At 37.2% G+C, this 18,772-nt stretch overlaps 2 protein-coding genes across 2 annotated transcripts; both read right to left on the minus strand.

The window, feature by feature from the left end:
• LOC105155680 (zinc finger protein 2-like) lies at positions 1,000-1,801 on the minus strand. Its single transcript, XM_011071600.2, has one exon. The coding sequence runs from the start codon at positions 1,694-1,696 to the stop codon at positions 1,220-1,222; it is 477 nt and encodes a 158-aa protein (XP_011069902.1). The 5' UTR covers positions 1,697-1,801; the 3' UTR covers positions 1,000-1,219.
• LOC110011584 (uncharacterized mitochondrial protein AtMg00810-like) lies at positions 15,971-17,299 on the minus strand. The gene has a single exon (XM_020691941.1). It carries the CDS (start codon positions 17,297-17,299, stop codon positions 15,971-15,973), a length of 1,329 nt encoding a protein of 442 aa, XP_020547600.1.

An 18,772-nucleotide genomic window follows, 5' to 3' on the forward strand; every position in this document is an offset into this window, starting at 1 on the left:
CCCATGTGAAATTGGAAATGAGGAAATTACCTCTTTATGAAAAAAAAACTTGCAATTTACCCCCCTCCCCGTGCTTTTTAAAATGGACCCGTTTACCTCCCTGTCTAAAGAGGTAAATTACTTCATTTTAAAAAATATAGGGAGGTAAATTGTTGTATTTTAAAAAATATAGGGAGGTAAATTGCTAAAAAGAATTTCATAAGAGAGTAATTTGCTTATTTGCAATATCACAGGAGGTTTGCTTGCATTTTTTCCTGAAAAATTACATTTAGTATATTCTCATGTAATAAATTTGTATTTATAAGAAAAAAAATATGAAGTTGTTAAACTCATTCCACATATATAAATTAGCTTTATCCCTTAATAAGTACAAAATATACATAAAAATATTAAACGAGTGGCAGAATTGAAATTATATAATTTTTTGTTAGTGTTGGCATTTTTCGCCTAAATCATAAGAGAAGAGTGTCATGTGTAAAGGAAGATTTGGAAGGGGTGTAAGTATAATTTCAAATTTTTTCTAAAAAAAAAAATATATAATTTTATATTTTTAAAGGAGGTTTAAATGTAATTAACCCTTTATTTAAAAAATATCTTATATATGCATGTGGGGACATGTATATATATTATATGGAACAACATATAAAACAAAATTTGGAAAGAAAATTTAATTCCATCTTGGATATGTGCATGTTATTTTATTTTTTCATTCATACATCACGTACGTACATATTGAAAAGAATGACAGGGAAAAAATGTAATCAATCCTTTGATTTAAGGGGTCGTATTTTGAGTTCTAGAAAAAAAAAATTCGTAATTTGATTGTATAATTTAAAATTTTGATGATTTTAATTTTTTTTATACACGTAACACGTATATATTAATCAATAAAATAAAAATATAATAAAATATAAAATAAAAAATGAAATCCAACTTTTTAGCCATCATTTACCATATAATTTTCTCATTGCAACTCAAATCTGAAATCCGATAGCCCTATACTATATGAAACATTCTTGATCCACAAATACAAATTAAAAACATCCATGGAAATTAATTAATAATTAACTAGCACTAATCAAGAAAGCGCTTCACCATACCTAATTAATTAAGTAATTAACTATTAATTACTTATCCATTTGATTCAATTCCCTACTAATCAGTAGCTGCTAATCGCCACGGAACTGATCGACATAATTTTCTGACCACCTGAAATTAATCAAAGCCTTAAAGACAAATCAAGCTGGCTGAGCTCTTCTTGTCGACGAACACTCTCACCTCTCTCATATTCACCGTTAATCCAGCTGCCATAGCCGTAGTTCAAATCTCTTCCTCCCACCCCACCCACCTGACCGTGCCGGTCTAAGCCTGTATCCGGGCCGAGCACTGGACCAGGCCGGTGGGTGGAACTGTGTTGGGGCCTACCAGGCGAGCCTAGTTCTCTGCTCTTCTTGGCCAGGGTTCTCTCCAGCTTGTGAGCATTTTGGTGCCCTCCAAGCGCCTGTGAGCTGTAGAATTTTCGTCTGCAGTAATTGCAGGAGAAAACCCGTTGCTCGGCTGGGCTGAGCGGGGGTGAGATCGAAGGCGAAATTGGAGACGAGGGGTCGAGGACGAGGTCTAGGTTAATCAGGTTAGTTTTTCTTGATGACAGGCTGAGGTTGAGAGAAGTGTTGGCGGGCTCATGATAGAAGTTCATGGCTGATCTGATGTACAACAATCGAGTGATCGATGATGAAAAAGAGATTGATGAATGGTGGAGAGTTGCAGCTGCTGATCGATAGTGGGGTTGTTCTGAGGAAGGTAGCTAGGTTTTTGAAGGGGCTAGCAAGCTGGTTGTATATATACAGAGAAAAATACACACAGTACACACAGTGGTAGCTTAGAGATGATTGGAGGGTTAAACAAATGATGAAAAGGAAGAGGGAATGGGAGTTTATTTACTACATCTTTACTATTATAAATGAAAGAGAATTTATTATAGACTTAAATTGGTAGTTTTGATACCATTATACTAAATTATTTTAATATTAAAATAACCCTTTAATTTCTCAATTCATGTTAAATCAACCACTGAATCAAGTTTCTTTATAAAATTAATTCCATATCATTACATGTATTCAAAAAATAAATTTAATCTAATTTTGTTTAAACTTATTGTCAATAATAACATATTAGTATTTTTTTTTTTTGCATATATATATATATAATTATAGTTATCAATATAGTATATATTGTACAAAGTGTTAATTTTTAATCTAATTTGAGTAGAATATGTCTTTGATAATAATGTATTAAAAAAGTTATGAGACAATTTTTGTATGTGAAATTATAAATCAGTGATAAATTTTAATATAAAGAAAAAATTATAAACTTTAATAAAATAAAAGTATTATTAAAAGTTATGCGCGTAGATACTGCGTGCCACCATATCTAGTAGTTATGTAAAATATCGAAAGTGGGAAAACCTTCACTCCTCTCCTGTGCGAAGATATAGCAATCAAGTGGAAAACAAGCTAGAAGGTTTAACTCATTATATATATATATGTCTGGATAAATCCAAATTGTCCCATTGAAATATGAAAAAGGGCAAAACATACCCTAAAAAAAAAAGAGCAAAAGAGTCTCCCCGACCTTTTAATAAAAAAGCATATTATCCCCCTCCGCTGGGCAGTATAATTCACTCGCACATTTTTGCGACTGGTTTAGCCATTTTGATTTGTAAATGGTCACTTTTACCCTTAATTATTAAATATAAAAGTTCAAAAACATGATCACTTTCTTTTTCTTTATATTGCCACACTTTTCTCTTTTCTTTTGGAGGTTTTTCTCTATAAATTCTATGTAGTTTTCAAGGAACATGTGTAATTTATTTAACAATTAGGGGTAAAAGCGATAAGTTACAAACAAAAAAAGTCAAACCAGTTGCAAAATGGGTGAGTGAACTATACCACCCAGCGGAGAGAGGTAATTATATATTTTTTTATTAAAAGATTTGGGAGGCTCTTTACCCTTTTTTTTTAGGATTTTTTTTTTGTCCTTTTCAAATATTTCGAGGCGCCATTTGAATTTATCCCCATATATATCTATATTTTTTTATAAGAAATAAACTCACAAATATATCAAATCAATCAATTAATTTACATTAAGTGAAATAAATACACATTCTTATTATAAAATTAATCAATATACTAAGACATTGTTGGTTAACTTATTACATATTACTGACATGAGAGAGAGAGAGAAAGGGAGAAAGAGAGAGAGAGAGAGAGAACTGAGACATGAGAAGGGAATCAAAGGGCTGTCGCCTCCACTAAAGGCAGCAGAAGAGCAGCCTGTCGGGCCATAAATAAAACTTTCAGTGCATTTTACCCTGAAATTCAGAGTTAAAATTAATAAATCCTTTTTCTCACTATATTTCTATACATTAATATTTTATATTATATATAGAGTGGATTAATTATTATGTATATAATGTGATGAGTGTAGATGGAGATGAAGATGGGCGGGCATCTAATCATGAGTCCAATCACACTTTCCCTTGGCTTTAAGTGTTTGAATTTATGAGCTTAACTTGGTCGACAGACAGACAGAGAGGGGTGGGAGATTTTGCACTCATTTTCCAATTGCAGTAGAAGATGCAGATCCAAGATAAGCCTTCTTGACTAACTCAATTACGTAAACTAATAATGGAACCTTTTAAAATTTTAAATTAAATCGAGTTTCGTCGTATCGAAATTAATTATGGATCAAGTATAATATATATTTATTATGTAATTTGTGTACAGTTCAAGAGAAGTGACTAATCAGACGACAAATATTAATATGATGATTTGATTCGATTAAACTTAATTTGAATAAAAATAATTTGAATGGACCTTCTTGTTTTTCTTTTTTCTTTATTTTTGAGCACAAACAAACAAAATCAAATATACAAATCAATTGATCAACTGATCAGAATAGTTTGCATCTTTTCAAGTGCTTAATTATGCTTTTATTCACATCTGATTTACGTATAGATATCAATTATGTATTGTGTGTGTTTTTTTCTTTCCTTCTACCAGGAAACGTAATGTACTACGTAATATATACAAAGTATGATGAAGGCATGGTGGTGGGATGCATACGAGGATGTTCCCAGATCCAAGAACTGGGGGTCCATTCAAAGATTCAGCTTAGCTGAGAGACATTATCTGACATCTTGATTTTTGCATTATCTTTATTTTGAAATATTATTGAATTTTATCAATAATATCTTAGTTTAATGATCAACGAGAAAAAATTATTAAATTTTATCAATAATGTCTTGATTTAATGATCAATGCGAAAATTGAGGTTCCACGAACATGTTTGTTGTCGTGAGTTCGAGTCTCATTGGACATCTAGATATTTATCTTACTTTACCTGAGTGTTTGTCTTATTTTATTTGAGTTAATGTGTTATTGCAATTTATTATTATTTTCAATCATATTGATGTATTGATTGAATCGATGTAATTTACTGTTCTTAATATGTATTGTTCGAATTAAAATATTATTTAAAAAAAATACTACTGATTTTCTGAATTTGGACTTTTATTACTGATCGACATACATTTTTCATTGGTAGTTTAATTTTCCATGATCAAGATTTTCTTTTAACAACTTCTGCTTTCTAGTGTTAATTAAATTTAAATAGAAGCTTCCCCAACTCTTATATGTTTGTCTGAAAAGTTAAAAGGAATATACGTCTCATTTACCAAATCTAGATCTTTATATACAAACTCAATTATCGAAAAATTCTTATATGAATTCGGTGTAAAAAGTATAAAACAATTCAAAGATCATGTCACAAAATTAGCCAACACTATAAAAAAAATTGAGTTTTCGCTATATTATAAATGACAACGGCTTAAAAATCGTGGTAAATCATTACTATAAAACCACTGCTAAACAAAATCAAAGAAAAAGTTTAAATTTTTACCATGTTTAATCAATATTCACCATAGTTTTTAGCTATAGTGAAAACATTTGCCATAATTTTGGCCGCACGTGTAGAAACAACGACTAATGGCCGTTGCTAAGCCGTGATCAATTTGTATTTGTCATATTTTTTTTTTTTTTACTATAGTAATTAACCGAAACAAAAAATTATATTTGTTCTAGTGTATTTGTATATAGATTAATAATATAGGGGTAAAATGCAAGTAACCCTCTCTTGTGATATCACAAATGAGCAAATTATTCCCTTATGAAAAAACAAATAGCGATTTACCTCCCTGTATTTTTTAAAATACAACAATTTACCTCCCTATATTTTTCAAAATGAAATAATTTACCTCCCTATATAAGGAGGTAAATTGCTTCATTTTAAAAAGTATAGAGGGATAAATATGTTCATTTTCAATATCACATGGGGTAAATTACTGTTTACCTAATAATATAGTATAATCAAAATCATTTATTGTTTCTACACTCGATTAATAAACAAAATTAGACCTCTCAATTAAACCTGTACTTGTAATTGAACACTCTAATTTTACACAGAATGATATTTAAAAAAAAAAAAACTCATATTTATATATTTAATTATAATTACACATCCATGAATAAAAAATATATCAAATAGATTTTGTGTATTTTTAAAATATCTGAAGTAATTTACAGTATTGATAGAGAGTAGCAAATGATGAGCAGTAACCTATCATGACTGCAACACTTAGCTAGCACTGGTTAAAAACAACAGCACATGGGATATATAGTTTAAAAATTGAGGAAAACAGCCCACTACGTACATTGCACCTTTATCTAATTAATTAATGGAAATGGGCTTACTGAATCGGCATAACATGCCATTTATTTATAATTTGTATAATTAATTAATTAATTAATTAATAATAATTAGAGGCGTAATTAGTTCGAAAGAATCAACATGGTGATCTTGGCTGTCGGCGACTAATGCGGTGATTAGTGTCTGTCATTTACAGACACGACATTTATGATCTTGTGTTGCAAATTAGTATTGCAATAGATATACACAGTTCCTCCTGTGATTCCCAAACAAGGACATTAATTCCCTTTGAGAAATTAATATTGCATGATCAGTACGTACTGCTGCTTCAATGGTTGTTAATTTAGCATATGCATGTCTTGTCTTTGTACTTGGACACCCCTACACTACACCATGGGAACCTACCTGCGACGAAGGTGGTAAACTGTTCTAACGCACTCGGTTTCATATTAATGTTGTTTGTGTATCATGTCTGGATAATATTAATGGTAATCGTCCCACGTTTATTGCAAATGAGATATTTGAGCTTATAACCTCCCAAGTCTCTCTTTCCTAATTACGAGACCGTATTTTGGATAAAGCAGTGGATTCATATAAGGTTAGAATGGATAATACATCGCGCAACGGGGCACAGATCGAATCGTAAGTTAAATTGTAAAATTAATTCCACACCATAAGTTTCTTTACAATGTTAGTTCCGTACTTTTGAAAATAGCCAAACGTAGTCCCACATTTTAGTATCTTTTTATAGAACTAATCTTGTCGATAAAGATGAATGGACCGTTCTTGATCTCTAGAATTCTCTTCATCTGAACCCTCTTTTTCCATTCTCCTCCTGCAACTTCTTGTAGAAGAGAAGAGAAAATTATCAATACCTTTTTAATTTTAACATGTATTTAACAAGTAGCTTTTTATATTAAATTAACTGAAATACCCTTATAAACTAAGAAATAATTTTACTCATTTTTTAATTTTTCTAATTTATTTATAAACTAGGAGTACAAGAAGGAAATTTCGCCTTGTTAATTTTTTTTTAATTTTTTAAGGAATAACCAATAAAAAGACAATAAGGATAAAGTGGACAATATTTCTGAATTTCCGTTCAAAAATTACACAATTTCATCAAACATCAAAATTATTAATAATTTTTAAAAATAATAAAAAAATACTTATTTTTATATATCAAATCTCATGAGAGCTGGTTATAATTTATCTCTTAATTGTTCAAACATTGCACCCAGCTTAACCGTGCAATGTATGTTACTATATTACACTCATTTCCCCTGAGTTTTGCTGTAATTAAACGTATGTTGACTCCCTTTGGTTTAGAAAATTATATGAAGCATTCCCGAATTTTGGTTCCGTCTAGCAAATAAAAACCTACATTAGTCAAAATACGAATTTGCTGATATTAATAAAAAATTAAAAAAAAATCTATATTTGACTTATTATTGATTTATTGCAGGTCAAATATTTTTTTTTATGATCAAATTATCCTCATACGTCTCTAGGCGGTAATACATGTGAGGAGGTATATTTTCACCATTACAAAGGTGAAAAAAAATTAACCTGTAATAAGTCATCAGTCTTATTCAATCGAGGGTAAATATCACTTTTCACTCAATTTTTTTGTTAACATCAGCAAATTTGGTGAATTTTGACTAACGGGCAGATTTATTTGTTAGACGAAAACAAATTTAAAAAATATTAAATATAATTTCTCAAATCATATAAAATTTATGTGTACAACAATCCTAAAAAAAAAAAAAAAAGAGTGTAATTATCCCATAAATTTATCAAAAGAAGAAGTGAAAAAATGTATATTCCTAGGAAAAGAAAAGATGAGGAGAGAAGGGAGATATTGTGACTTGGGAAAATGTGAGGGGTTTGGGGTGCAGGATCAGTAATCAGATTCAACTGGGATGGTGGTGGAGACTGACTGGAGATGAAGCTGCTGATGAGGTGAGGAGGTGGGAATTGTTGCAGTCGACATGTTTATTTTGCTGTCGGAATTCTATAAACATTCATTATGGGTCAAGGAAAGATCCTCAGAGCACATAGGTTGAAATTTCAGTATGTCATTTAAAATTCTAACTTGTATTCATATACGTACATATATATGTTAGACGAATAAATTTTTCTTCCAATAGTAAAGTGACACTTGTGAAATAATGTACTAGTTATCGGTTTAAATTAATTTATTATTTTGGGAATTTATTGGACTCAATTCTAAAATTAAATAATTAATTTTAATTGATATACTTTATTGACAAACAAAATGTTGCCGAGTGTCAAGTTTAACAGTCTAATAATAATCCACGTCTAATCAAATTATGATATGTGGAGCTTTCGACCAAATCAATCAAAATCAAAGCAAAAACTATAAAACTTATAGTTAGGCCATGTTTACGACCATAGTACGATGCATAGAATTGTAGGGGTCCGGATAAAAGTTGTCTTTTGCAGCACATTAGGTGGAACTTTTATATTTAGTATCTGTTTACTCTCTCCTCTCTAATTTGTTGGATTATTAAGTTAATACACAAACTACATCGCTATATTTGTTTTTATTTTCAACTTATTTTCGAAACAAGTCAAAACATACTCAATGTTTATCATCATTCAAAAATATCTTATTTAGGTGTTTTAAACTGTTTTAACACAAATATATACATATATATACATACACATATATATATAAATATATATAAAAAGAGCATGATTTGACAGTAAATAGTAATTTTTGTCTCCCAAAACACAACATTAAACATATAATACTTATTTTAAATTATCTCCAAAAATAAATTCAAACATACATACTATCTCTAACACACACTTATTTATCTTTGTTTTTCTCTTTCTATCTCCATAAAATATAACAAAACACTCAGAAAACGAATCCAAACATTATGCATGTTTCCTAGCTTCCTGGATATGTTGGATTATTGTGCAGTTTGACAATTTTACCCTCCATTAAAGACGAAATATCATGTCATGACTTGGTAATAAAATTTTAATTTTTTTTCTAAAATCGATCTCTTTCCTTGTAAGCCATCTCCACCTCCGTTGGTTGCATTTCATGGTATGTTCTTGGTTCTCTAGCCAAATTCAAATATCAGTTAGTGTGAGAACAGTGCTTCATCTCTTGAAGTATATTCATTCTAATCCCCATATTAAAATTGTTACTGAAAAATATTCTGCAAATCTATATTTGTACTCTTTGACTCATTACAAGTTTGTGGACATTACATTTATAGGTGTTTTTCCATGGATGTGAACCTAATCATCCTAACATCACATTCCCCCCCCTTTTTTATATACTTCTGTAACATTGGAAGTGAGATGGAAGTGTGTTCATAATTTGTTTTTTTTTTTTTCTTCTTCATGTCCCATTAGGGCATCTATGTCATGTTTTGTTGTAGTTATAAATATAGGACCTCATGTTGTGTTTTGGTTTCAACAATAAACATGCATGTCTATAAAAAATAGTGATTGGAGTAATAGTTCTGGTAGTTGGTCAATTGGAGCAGTAGCTCACATTCTAGGGATGATAGGTATACAGAGAAAATACCTAAAACACCCTTCATTAAGGGTATTTCAGTCTTTTCCCCTCGGACCCACGCATTTCCCACCGGACGGGTCAGAACATGCCTGACCTGGACCTAGCCGCCTTCTTGAAGACTCGGACAACGAAATCGTCCGATCGTGGACGCAAGCTAGCGGGATGAGGCCACGTGGCCCCATCAATAGTATCCCGCTACGCCTTATAAATACCCCTTGACGCCACATTTCGAGGTAATTAATGCTGGATTCATTCGATCTATCTGCCTAATCACATACTTTTTCCTCGATCAGCCTAACTTGAGCATTGGAGGGTCATTGTCAGGGATGTGCCCGACGAGCTCACTTTGCTTGTTCATTCTCAGGGTCCCAAACGCTTGGTCTTGATAGGAGTTAGTCAACTGCAGTGAGGTCGCTCATTTCAGGTCACTGATTTCGAGCAAGATCAGTTGGCGCCTTCTGTGGGAAAGTTTGAGAATCGCCTGTCACTATGGAAGGTTCTTCGAGGAGAAATTACAGAGAAGAGGGAACACCCAAGAAAGGAGGATCCATGATTCACATGACGAAGGATGATTTGCAAAGAATGATCGAAGAAGCAAGTCAGAATGCCATCGTAGAATACGAAAGGAGGACTGCGACCCCAGTGATCAAAGACGCTGCTAGGAGGCAGCTGTTTGAAAACACAGAACCACACAGAGGTCTGGAGAACCAAGCCAGCCAGAGTACAGAAGTCGAAGGCAAATACCCTCGGAAGCAAGATCGAGCAGCCAGGTTCGAGCTAGAGAACTAGTGATATCAAAGGTTGAGGTCAAAAGCGTCGGGAAGCAGATCGAGCTCCTGGAAAAACAGATTGATGAATTAAAGAAAAGAGGGAAAATAGTCTCGCATAACAAAAATTCTCCCTTCAACAATGACATTTTGGTTCAAGTAGTGGAGCCTGGATTTAGAGTACCCGACCTGTAGAGATATGATGGAACTAGGGATCCATATGAGCATATTGTAGCATTTGAAATGGTGATGAATTTGTATGGGCAGCCAGGTCCTATAATGGCTAAATTATTTGCTACTACTCTCGCAGGAAAAGCACAGGAGTGGTTTACCAGCTTGTCGTGCGGGAGCATAGACTCATACGAGCAACTCGTCCAAAAGTTCTCGTTCCATTTTGCCAGCAGAAAGAAGCAGAAGAGGTCAGCCACTCACCTTTTCAGTATACGACAAAAGGAGGAAGAGACGTTGAAAAGTTTCACGGGAAGGTTCAATAATGAAATGATAGAGGTCCAGGATCTACGTATTGACATGATGGTCAGCATTTTAATCCATGGATTAAAGAAGGGCTCATTTACATCTGTGCTTGCGCGCGAGCCCCTAGGGGATGTCGAACAATTAATGGCTTTAACTCATAAGTACATCGACGAGGAGGAGATGAACGCAATGAAAGATTCTGAGCGGAGAGAATGCGAGCAGGTATTTAAGCGACCGCATGACAGCAGAGAGGGTGGGGGAAGTAAGATGAAGGCGGACAAACCAAGGGAACCAAAGTACCAGCCTAGATATCACAATTACACTCCGTTGGCCATGACGCGCGAGAAGGACTTGATGATGGTGGAAAGTGCTGATGTCTTGAAATGGCCAAAGCACACCAGGTATACTCCGTCTAAAAAATTTTCTAACAAGTATTGCAGATTTCACCACGAAAGATGGCACGACATGGAGGAGTGTTTCCAGCTGAAAGATGAGATCGAAAGGTTGGTACGGCAAGGTTTCTTCCGTGATCGGATTCCCGATGGATGCAAGATAGGAAGGGACGAAGTGAGGAAAAGTCGGTCAAGAAGCAGAGATCGCAATCCCGGTCCAGGGAAAACTGATAAAGCCCCTGCAAACAGAAGTAATGCACCAACCAAAGGGATAATCTATACCATTGCAGGGGGTTCGAGTGCCGGAGATTCGAGTGGAACCCGGAAGAGGTGCGATAGAACCCTAGGATCAAGCAGAGAAAGAGAATTTGGGCTGAAAGTTGAGGAGGAAGAGGCTATTTCTTTTGATAGTTCGGATAAACCAAGTGACATTAGAACAATGAACGACCCGATGGTCATCAAGCTGGGCATAGCAAATTTCACTGTTCATAAAGTGTTGATTGATAGTGGAAGCTCAGCTGATATCATATTCAAAAATATGGTCGATAAGATGGGGTTAGCAAAAGCCCGCCTCGAGCCGGTGAAGACCCCTCTCGTGGGATTCAGAGGAAGTGAAGTGGCGTCGCTGGGCATGATCGAACTACCTGTATCCATGGGTGAGGAACCTAAGCGAAAAACTTTGATGGTGAAATTTTTGGTTGTAGATACCCCATTCGCGTATAATGTGATTTTGGGCAGACCAGGCTTAAATTTGTTCAGAGCAGTCATCTCCACCTATCACATGAAGATGAAATTTCCTATAGAAAGCAGGATAGGAGAAGTAGCTAGCGACCAGAAAGAAGCTCGTAAGTGTTACAATCTGTCGCTGAAGGGGGAATCCAGTCAGAAAAGGAGGAAAGTGGGGAAGGACGCTGAACCTCAACCATACAAAGCCGAGTATATGAAACCCTGTGACGATTATAAGACTGTGCAGCTCGTACCAGGCGAACAAGAAAAGACCACCAGGATAGGAGCGAACATGGTGGATGGGGAGATGGCCATGATCGAATTTCTGAGAAAGAACATGGACATGTTTGCTTGGAGCCCGTCAGATTTTACGGGTATCAACCCAGAAGTGATTGTGCATAGATTGAACGTGGATCCTGCAGTCCGACCAGTGCAACAGAAGAAGAGGTCATTCGGGAACGACAAAAACGAGATCATCAGGCAGGAAGTGGATAACTTACTCAAAGTCGGGTACGTATCTGAAGTTCAATACACTGATTGGCTTTCTAATGTAGTGCTTGTCCCCAAATCCTTGGGAAAATGGCCCATGTGTGTAGATTTTACAGATCTGAATAAAGTCTGCCTGAAAGACCCGTACCCGCTGCCTAGGATCGATGTCATGGTGGATTTAACAACCGGGTTCGAAATGTTCTCAATGATGGACGCCTACCATGGATATCATCAGATTTACATGGCCAAAGAAGACAGGGATAAGACCTCGTTCATTACTGACAAAGGGATTTATTGTTACAACATGATGCCTTTCGGTCTGAAAAATGCAGGTGCGACCTTCTAGGGATTGGTGAACATGATGTTCAGCTATTTGCTGGGGAAAACCATGAAAGTTTATGTTGATGATATGTTGGTCAAGAGCAAGAGGTCGCAAGATCATCTCAAGCATCTCGAACAAGCATTCAGCATAATGAGATCGTACGGGATGAAGCTGAACCCAGACAAATGCACCTTTGGGGTAGGTGCCGGAAAATTTTTGGGATACATGGTCAGTGAACGAGGGATTGAAGCAAACCCTGAGAAGATTCAGGCCATTATGAGCTTACGATCACCGACCACGATCAAAGACGTGTAGAAGTTGACAGGAAAAATCGCCTCCTTGAACAGGTTTATTTCGCGATCAGCGAATAGAAGCCTCCCTTTCTTTTAACGTCCTGAGAAAATCTAAGAACTTCAAATGGAGTGAAGAATGCGAGAAGGCGCTACAAGAATTAAAAGAACATTTGACAAAATCCCCCTTGCTTGCTAACTCGAAGGAAGGAGAAACGTTGTTTTTGTACTTAGCCGTATCAGAGAAAGCAGTCAGCTCGGTGTTAGTGCGGGATGAAGGAGGGAGCCAAAATCCGATATACTACATTAGCAAGATGCTCCAAGGTGCAGAATCAAGGTATTCAGAGATGGAGAAACTAGCACTCACCTTGGTTCTCACAGCTTGGAAGTTGCGACCTTACTTTCAATCGCATAAAGTGGTGATATTGACGAATCATCCTTTGAAAGATGTGATGTCGCGACCTGAAGCTTCGGGGAGGTTGATCAAGTGGGCCATTAAATTGGGGCAGTATGACATTGATTATCAGCCCAGAACCGCGCAGAAGGCTCAAGTGCTAGCAGACTTCGTGATAAAGCTATCGAATGATCCTGAATTACCTCACACTGCTGAAGGGCATGATTCCAAGTGGATGCTACATGTAGACGGATCATCAAATACTAATAATGGAGGAGCAGGCATATTGATTCAAGAGCCAAAGGAAGTGGAGATCGAAGTAGCGGCCTGCCTATCTTTCCCTGTCACCAATAACGAAGTTGAATACGAAGCACTTATTCTGGGATTAGAACTTGCACACGAAGCTGGAGCCAGAGATCTAGAAGTTTTTATGGACTCCCAGTTGATCGCATTACAAATTGAAGGAACCTATGAGACGAGAGAGAAGACAATAACATCCTATAGAGAGATTGTTAAGAGATTAATGAGCAAGTTTGATAAGTGTTCTATTTTGCTAGTGCCAAGGGCAGAAAATGATAAGGCAGATGCGTTATCTAAATTCAGAGCTGCGATGTCCGGGATCAAAGATCGCAAAATAACTGCGTTAGTGCGAGAACGATCAGCCATCTCGAATAAGGGAGAAGTGCAAGTAGTCTCGGAAGCCGGATCGTGGAAAGAGGAAATCATCAAGTACCTAGAGGACGGTACCTTGCCTTATGATCCTGTGGCAGCAAAGAGAGTAAAATTTCGAGCTACATCGGTTCACCTTGCTATCTGGTCAGTTATATAAGCGAACAGTGGATGGACCCCTCCTGAAGTGTCTCGATGAAGAGAGGGCTGATTACGTGATGCGCGAAATCCATGAGGGAAGCTGCGGGAACCATTCAGGTGCAAGGTCGCTAGCACAGAAGATTATACGACAGGGGTACTTTTGGCCTACGATGGTTAGAGATATAAAGGACTTGGTCAAGAGATGCGAAAGTTGCTAGAAATATGCATCCCTGATATACTAGCCAGCGACCACCATCGAACCAATCAAAATAGCATGTCCGTTCGACAAATTGGGAATAGACATAGTGGGACCTTTCCCTATTGCTCAAGCGCAAAAGAAATTCATCATTGTAGTAGTGGAGTACTTCTCTAAGTGGGTCGAAGCGGAGGCAGTGGCCAAAATCTCTGAAAGAGAAGTCATCAACTTCATCTGGAAGAACATCATTTTCAGGTTTATAATACCAAGAATTTTAATTTCTGAGAATAGAACTCCGTTTCAGGGGAAGAAAATTACTAAATGGTTAAAGGAACTCAAGATCGCGTAACACTTCACAGCGGTCGTGAATCCCCAAGCCAACGGACAGACAAAGGTCACGAACAGAACGATCCTACAACATTTGTAGACACGGCTGGAGAGCAAGGGATCTTGGGTCGACGAGTTGCCAGGAGTTCCGTGGGCTTATCGAACTACACCTCGAACGGCAACAGGTGAAACCCCCTTCTGTCTAGTTTATGGAACTGAGGCCATAATACCTGCAGAGATCGGAGAAGGATCCCAACGGGTATCAGCATACGATCCAAAATCCAACACGAACAAGCGTGGGTTCGACCTTACGGGGATAAAGGAAAAGAGGGATTGGCATACGCACGAATCCTACATCACAAGGGGTTAATGATGAAAAATCATGATCGAAAAATCCGACCAAGGCAGCTGTAGGTGGGTGATTTGGTACTCAAAAAGGTGGAGGCTTCGAAGCACGTGGGTAAGCTCGATCCCTCTTGGGAAGGCCCATACAGAATCATCGAGATCAGAAAGCAAGGTACGTACAGGTTGTTGGATATGCGCGGGCAGAACTTACCGTTGTTACAGGTTGCAGGATATCTTTGGAAATGGTATTTAATATCCAGGTTCTTACAATCGAATCTGAGATTCTCCACTGTTTGTATTCAGATGATCCTTCACCCGGCTTCAGAATTGATCCATCGATGAAGCTAAGTTTATCCTTTCCTTCTAGTGCGATTCGCACTAATCTACTCCATGTTAGCCAGTTGCTCCCATTCAATGGTGCTGAAATCACAACCATATCGGTGTTCTCCATCAGCTATTACTGGTGTTCGAACCATCACTCACATATTTAATTTCCATAGTTTCTGGTGGTACATTCGAAATGCTCGCCATTCGTTATCAGTTACAGCAAAAAGGAGAAATCAAATATCTCGACATGCAGAAACCATCAGTACGACAACTCTGATACCATATTGAGATTCTCAATTGTGGCCATGGAAAAGGGAATAAAATGTGCACAGCCATATTTCTGTAGAATTGAAAACAATGAATTTTATTTTAATTGCTTGGCGAGAGTATTTAAATAGATACGAAAGTACTGAAGGAGAAGCTAACTGACTAGCTACCACATTAGCTACCAAACTAAAAAAAGCGAAAAAATGAGAAACACGACTTATGCACTTTCATCTTCATCTACATCGTCATTTTCACCTGTAATGGCTACTGTTAATCTCTTCATGAAACGACTATGTTTTTTGTCTTAAGCGGTGTAGAATCTTAAAAATAACTCAAAGGAGCAAGAAATGAGAAACACACAAAATGATAAAAGGAAACTCTCTAATTTTTAATATGTTGCAGTTCATAAATGTATGTCATAATACAAGTATTCATAGATACATATGTTGTAACTACTTGTAATAAAAAACTAACAATAATGGATAAGAACATGAAACTACCTAAAACCATAAAAAACTACCCTGCAGCATCCAAATCTTCATTAGATGACATCTTCAAACTCTCAACATCCCCCCCACAAGTTGGACCTGGTTCGATAGCGAACAAGCCCAACTTGGTCAACAAACTCGTGAAGGCAGACATGGGCAACACCTTAGTAAAGATATCAGCGAGCTGTAGCGAGCTTCGAACAAAAGAAGGGGCAATGAAACCTTCTTTATAAGCATCACGAACTAAGTGACAGTCCATTTCTATGTGTTTAGTTCGTTCGTGAAAAACAGGATTGGCCAGAATATGCAATGCCGCTTTGTTATCACAAAATAGATCAATCGGAAAGGAAGTAGACATACCGAGATCAGTCATAATATAAGAAATCCAACGCAGTTCGCAGACAGTAGCAGCTAGACTACGATACTCAGCCTCAGCTGTCGACCGAGATACTGTACATTGCTTCTTAGTCTTCCAAGAGATCAAAGCTGGTCCAAGAAATATACAAAAACCTGTAAGTGATCGTCTGGAATCTGGGCATGTCGCCCAATCTGCGTCACAATAAGCCGTCAGTGTTAGCGAGCTCTGTGAGGAAAAGAAGAGACCCTTTGATGGACAACTCTTAAGATAGCGAACTACATGTAGAGCTGCTTGCCAGTGCGACTCGCACGGGTGTGTGAGAAACTGACTAAGTTGTTGAACCGAGTGTGAAATATCTGGACGAGTATATCCAAGATATAGTAGACGACCCACGAGGCGACGGTATGAATTTGGCTTGGGAAGCGGATCATCCAAAGTAGATTGAAGTCGCAAACCTTGTGGAAACGGTGTAGCAGCAGGTCGTGATTGACATAAACCTGTATCGCGAATAATGTCCATGACATACTTAGTCTGCAAGATATAGAGACCATCACTGCACCTAGCGATCTTCAGGCCAAGAAAATATCGAGCGTCCCCAATATCTTTGATCGTGAATAAATTGTGAAGATAAGTCTTAACAGCCTGAATAGTTGAAATAGAAGGACCAGTGAGCAGTATATCATCCACATAGACCAACAACACAAGTGGTCCTGAAGAAGTATTCTTAATAAAAAGGCAGTGGTCGTGCACTGATTGGCGAAATCCATAAGATGTAAGTCGAGAGGTGAATTCCACATTCCATTGACGTGATGCTTGCTTCAGTCCATATAGCGACCTGGTTAGCTTACAAGCCAAATGAGGTGCGACCTCATATCCTTCAGGGGGAGTCATATAAATATCTTCATCCAAGTGTCCATGTAAAAATGCATTATTGATGTCTAACTGCTGTATGGGCCATTCACGAGCTGCAGCAATGGCGAGAAAGAGTCGTACAGTCATAGTTTTGGCGACCGGAGAGAAAACACCCCATAGTCCACTCCTTCAACTTGGGTGAAACCTTTAGCGACTAGACGAGCTTTATAACGATCTACTGACCCATCAGCTCGCAGTTTGATTTTGTAGACCCATTTACATCCAATCGTTTTCTTCCCCTCAGGTAAGGTGGTCAGCTCCCAGGTATGATTTCTCTCTAAGGCATCTAATTCAGATTGCATTGCATCTCTCCATTCCTGATGCACAACTGCCTCGGTGAACGACCTAAGCTCTTGCAAAACAGACAGTGAAGCCACAAAAGACATATATGCAGAGGCAGTCTGAGATAGGGAGATAGAGGAGTTAGTGGATTTCGCATTACAGACGAAGTCATTGAGCCAGGTAGGTCGCTGCCTATTGCGAGCAGAACGACGTACAAAAATGAGGTCGGGTATGTCAGGCGACCTAGCAGGGGGAAGAGATTGAGCAGAGGATGATTGGGAATTACTGGCCAAGGATATCAGCATGGGGAAAAACTACGGGAAGAGGATAGGAAGCTGAGGTCGCTTGCGAGCTCGAGTAAGGGAACTGACCTTCATAGAATTGAACATCCCTGGACGTAAAGGATGAAGAGTTCTCGAGATCGTACAGCTTATAAGCCTTTTGAGTGGAAGCATATCCAATCATCACACATTTGCGAGCTCGAGATTCAAATTTATGTTTATGAGGGCTAGTATTTGTGGCATAACATAGACAACCAAAAGAGCGAAGATGAGTGTAGGAGGGTACAGTACCATAAAGAAGTTCAAAAGGAGTTTTCCACTGAAGTAGTTTGGAAGGAGTTCGGTTTATGAGGTAGGTTGCCGTCAAGATAGATTCCCCCCAGAATTTGTAGGTAAAGAGGCTTGAAATAGTAGAGCTCGTGCAACATCGAGTAGATGGCGATGCTTGCGTTCAACTCTACCATTCTGTTGAGGAGTATAAGCACAAGAAGTTTGGTGAATTATCCCCTGTGTATGACAGAGATCGCGACAACTGCGATTTAAGAACTCAGATCCATTGTCAGATCGCATAATCTTTATAGATCGATTGAACTGAGTGTGTATGAGAGAAAAAAAAGTCTTAAGAGTGAAAGCGACCTGACTCTTATGCTGTATAAGGTAGGTCCAGAGACTGCGACTACAATCATCCATGATAGTCAGAAAGTAGCTACAATTGGAAAGTGTGGGAATTCTGTAAGGTCCCCAAAGATCTACATGAATGAGGTCGAAAAGTGCAGCAGATCGTGTGTTACTGCAAGGAAAAGGAATTCGTGTTTGCTTAGCTTTATGGCAAGTATCACAAGATAGAGACAATGAAACTTCATTCAAATAGAGCTCAGGAATTTTATTTAACACTGTTAAAGGTACATGACCTAGTCTACGATGCCAAAAAGAGACATTACTGGAAGTAGAGTAAGAACTGGAAGCATTAAGATAGTGGGTCGCAGATCGCTGTATA

The sequence above is a fragment of the Sesamum indicum genome, linkage group LG2 (assembly GCF_000512975.1).
Source record: "Sesamum indicum cultivar Zhongzhi No. 13 linkage group LG2, S_indicum_v1.0, whole genome shotgun sequence".
Classification (NCBI taxonomy): Eukaryota; Viridiplantae; Streptophyta; class Magnoliopsida; order Lamiales; family Pedaliaceae; genus Sesamum; species Sesamum indicum.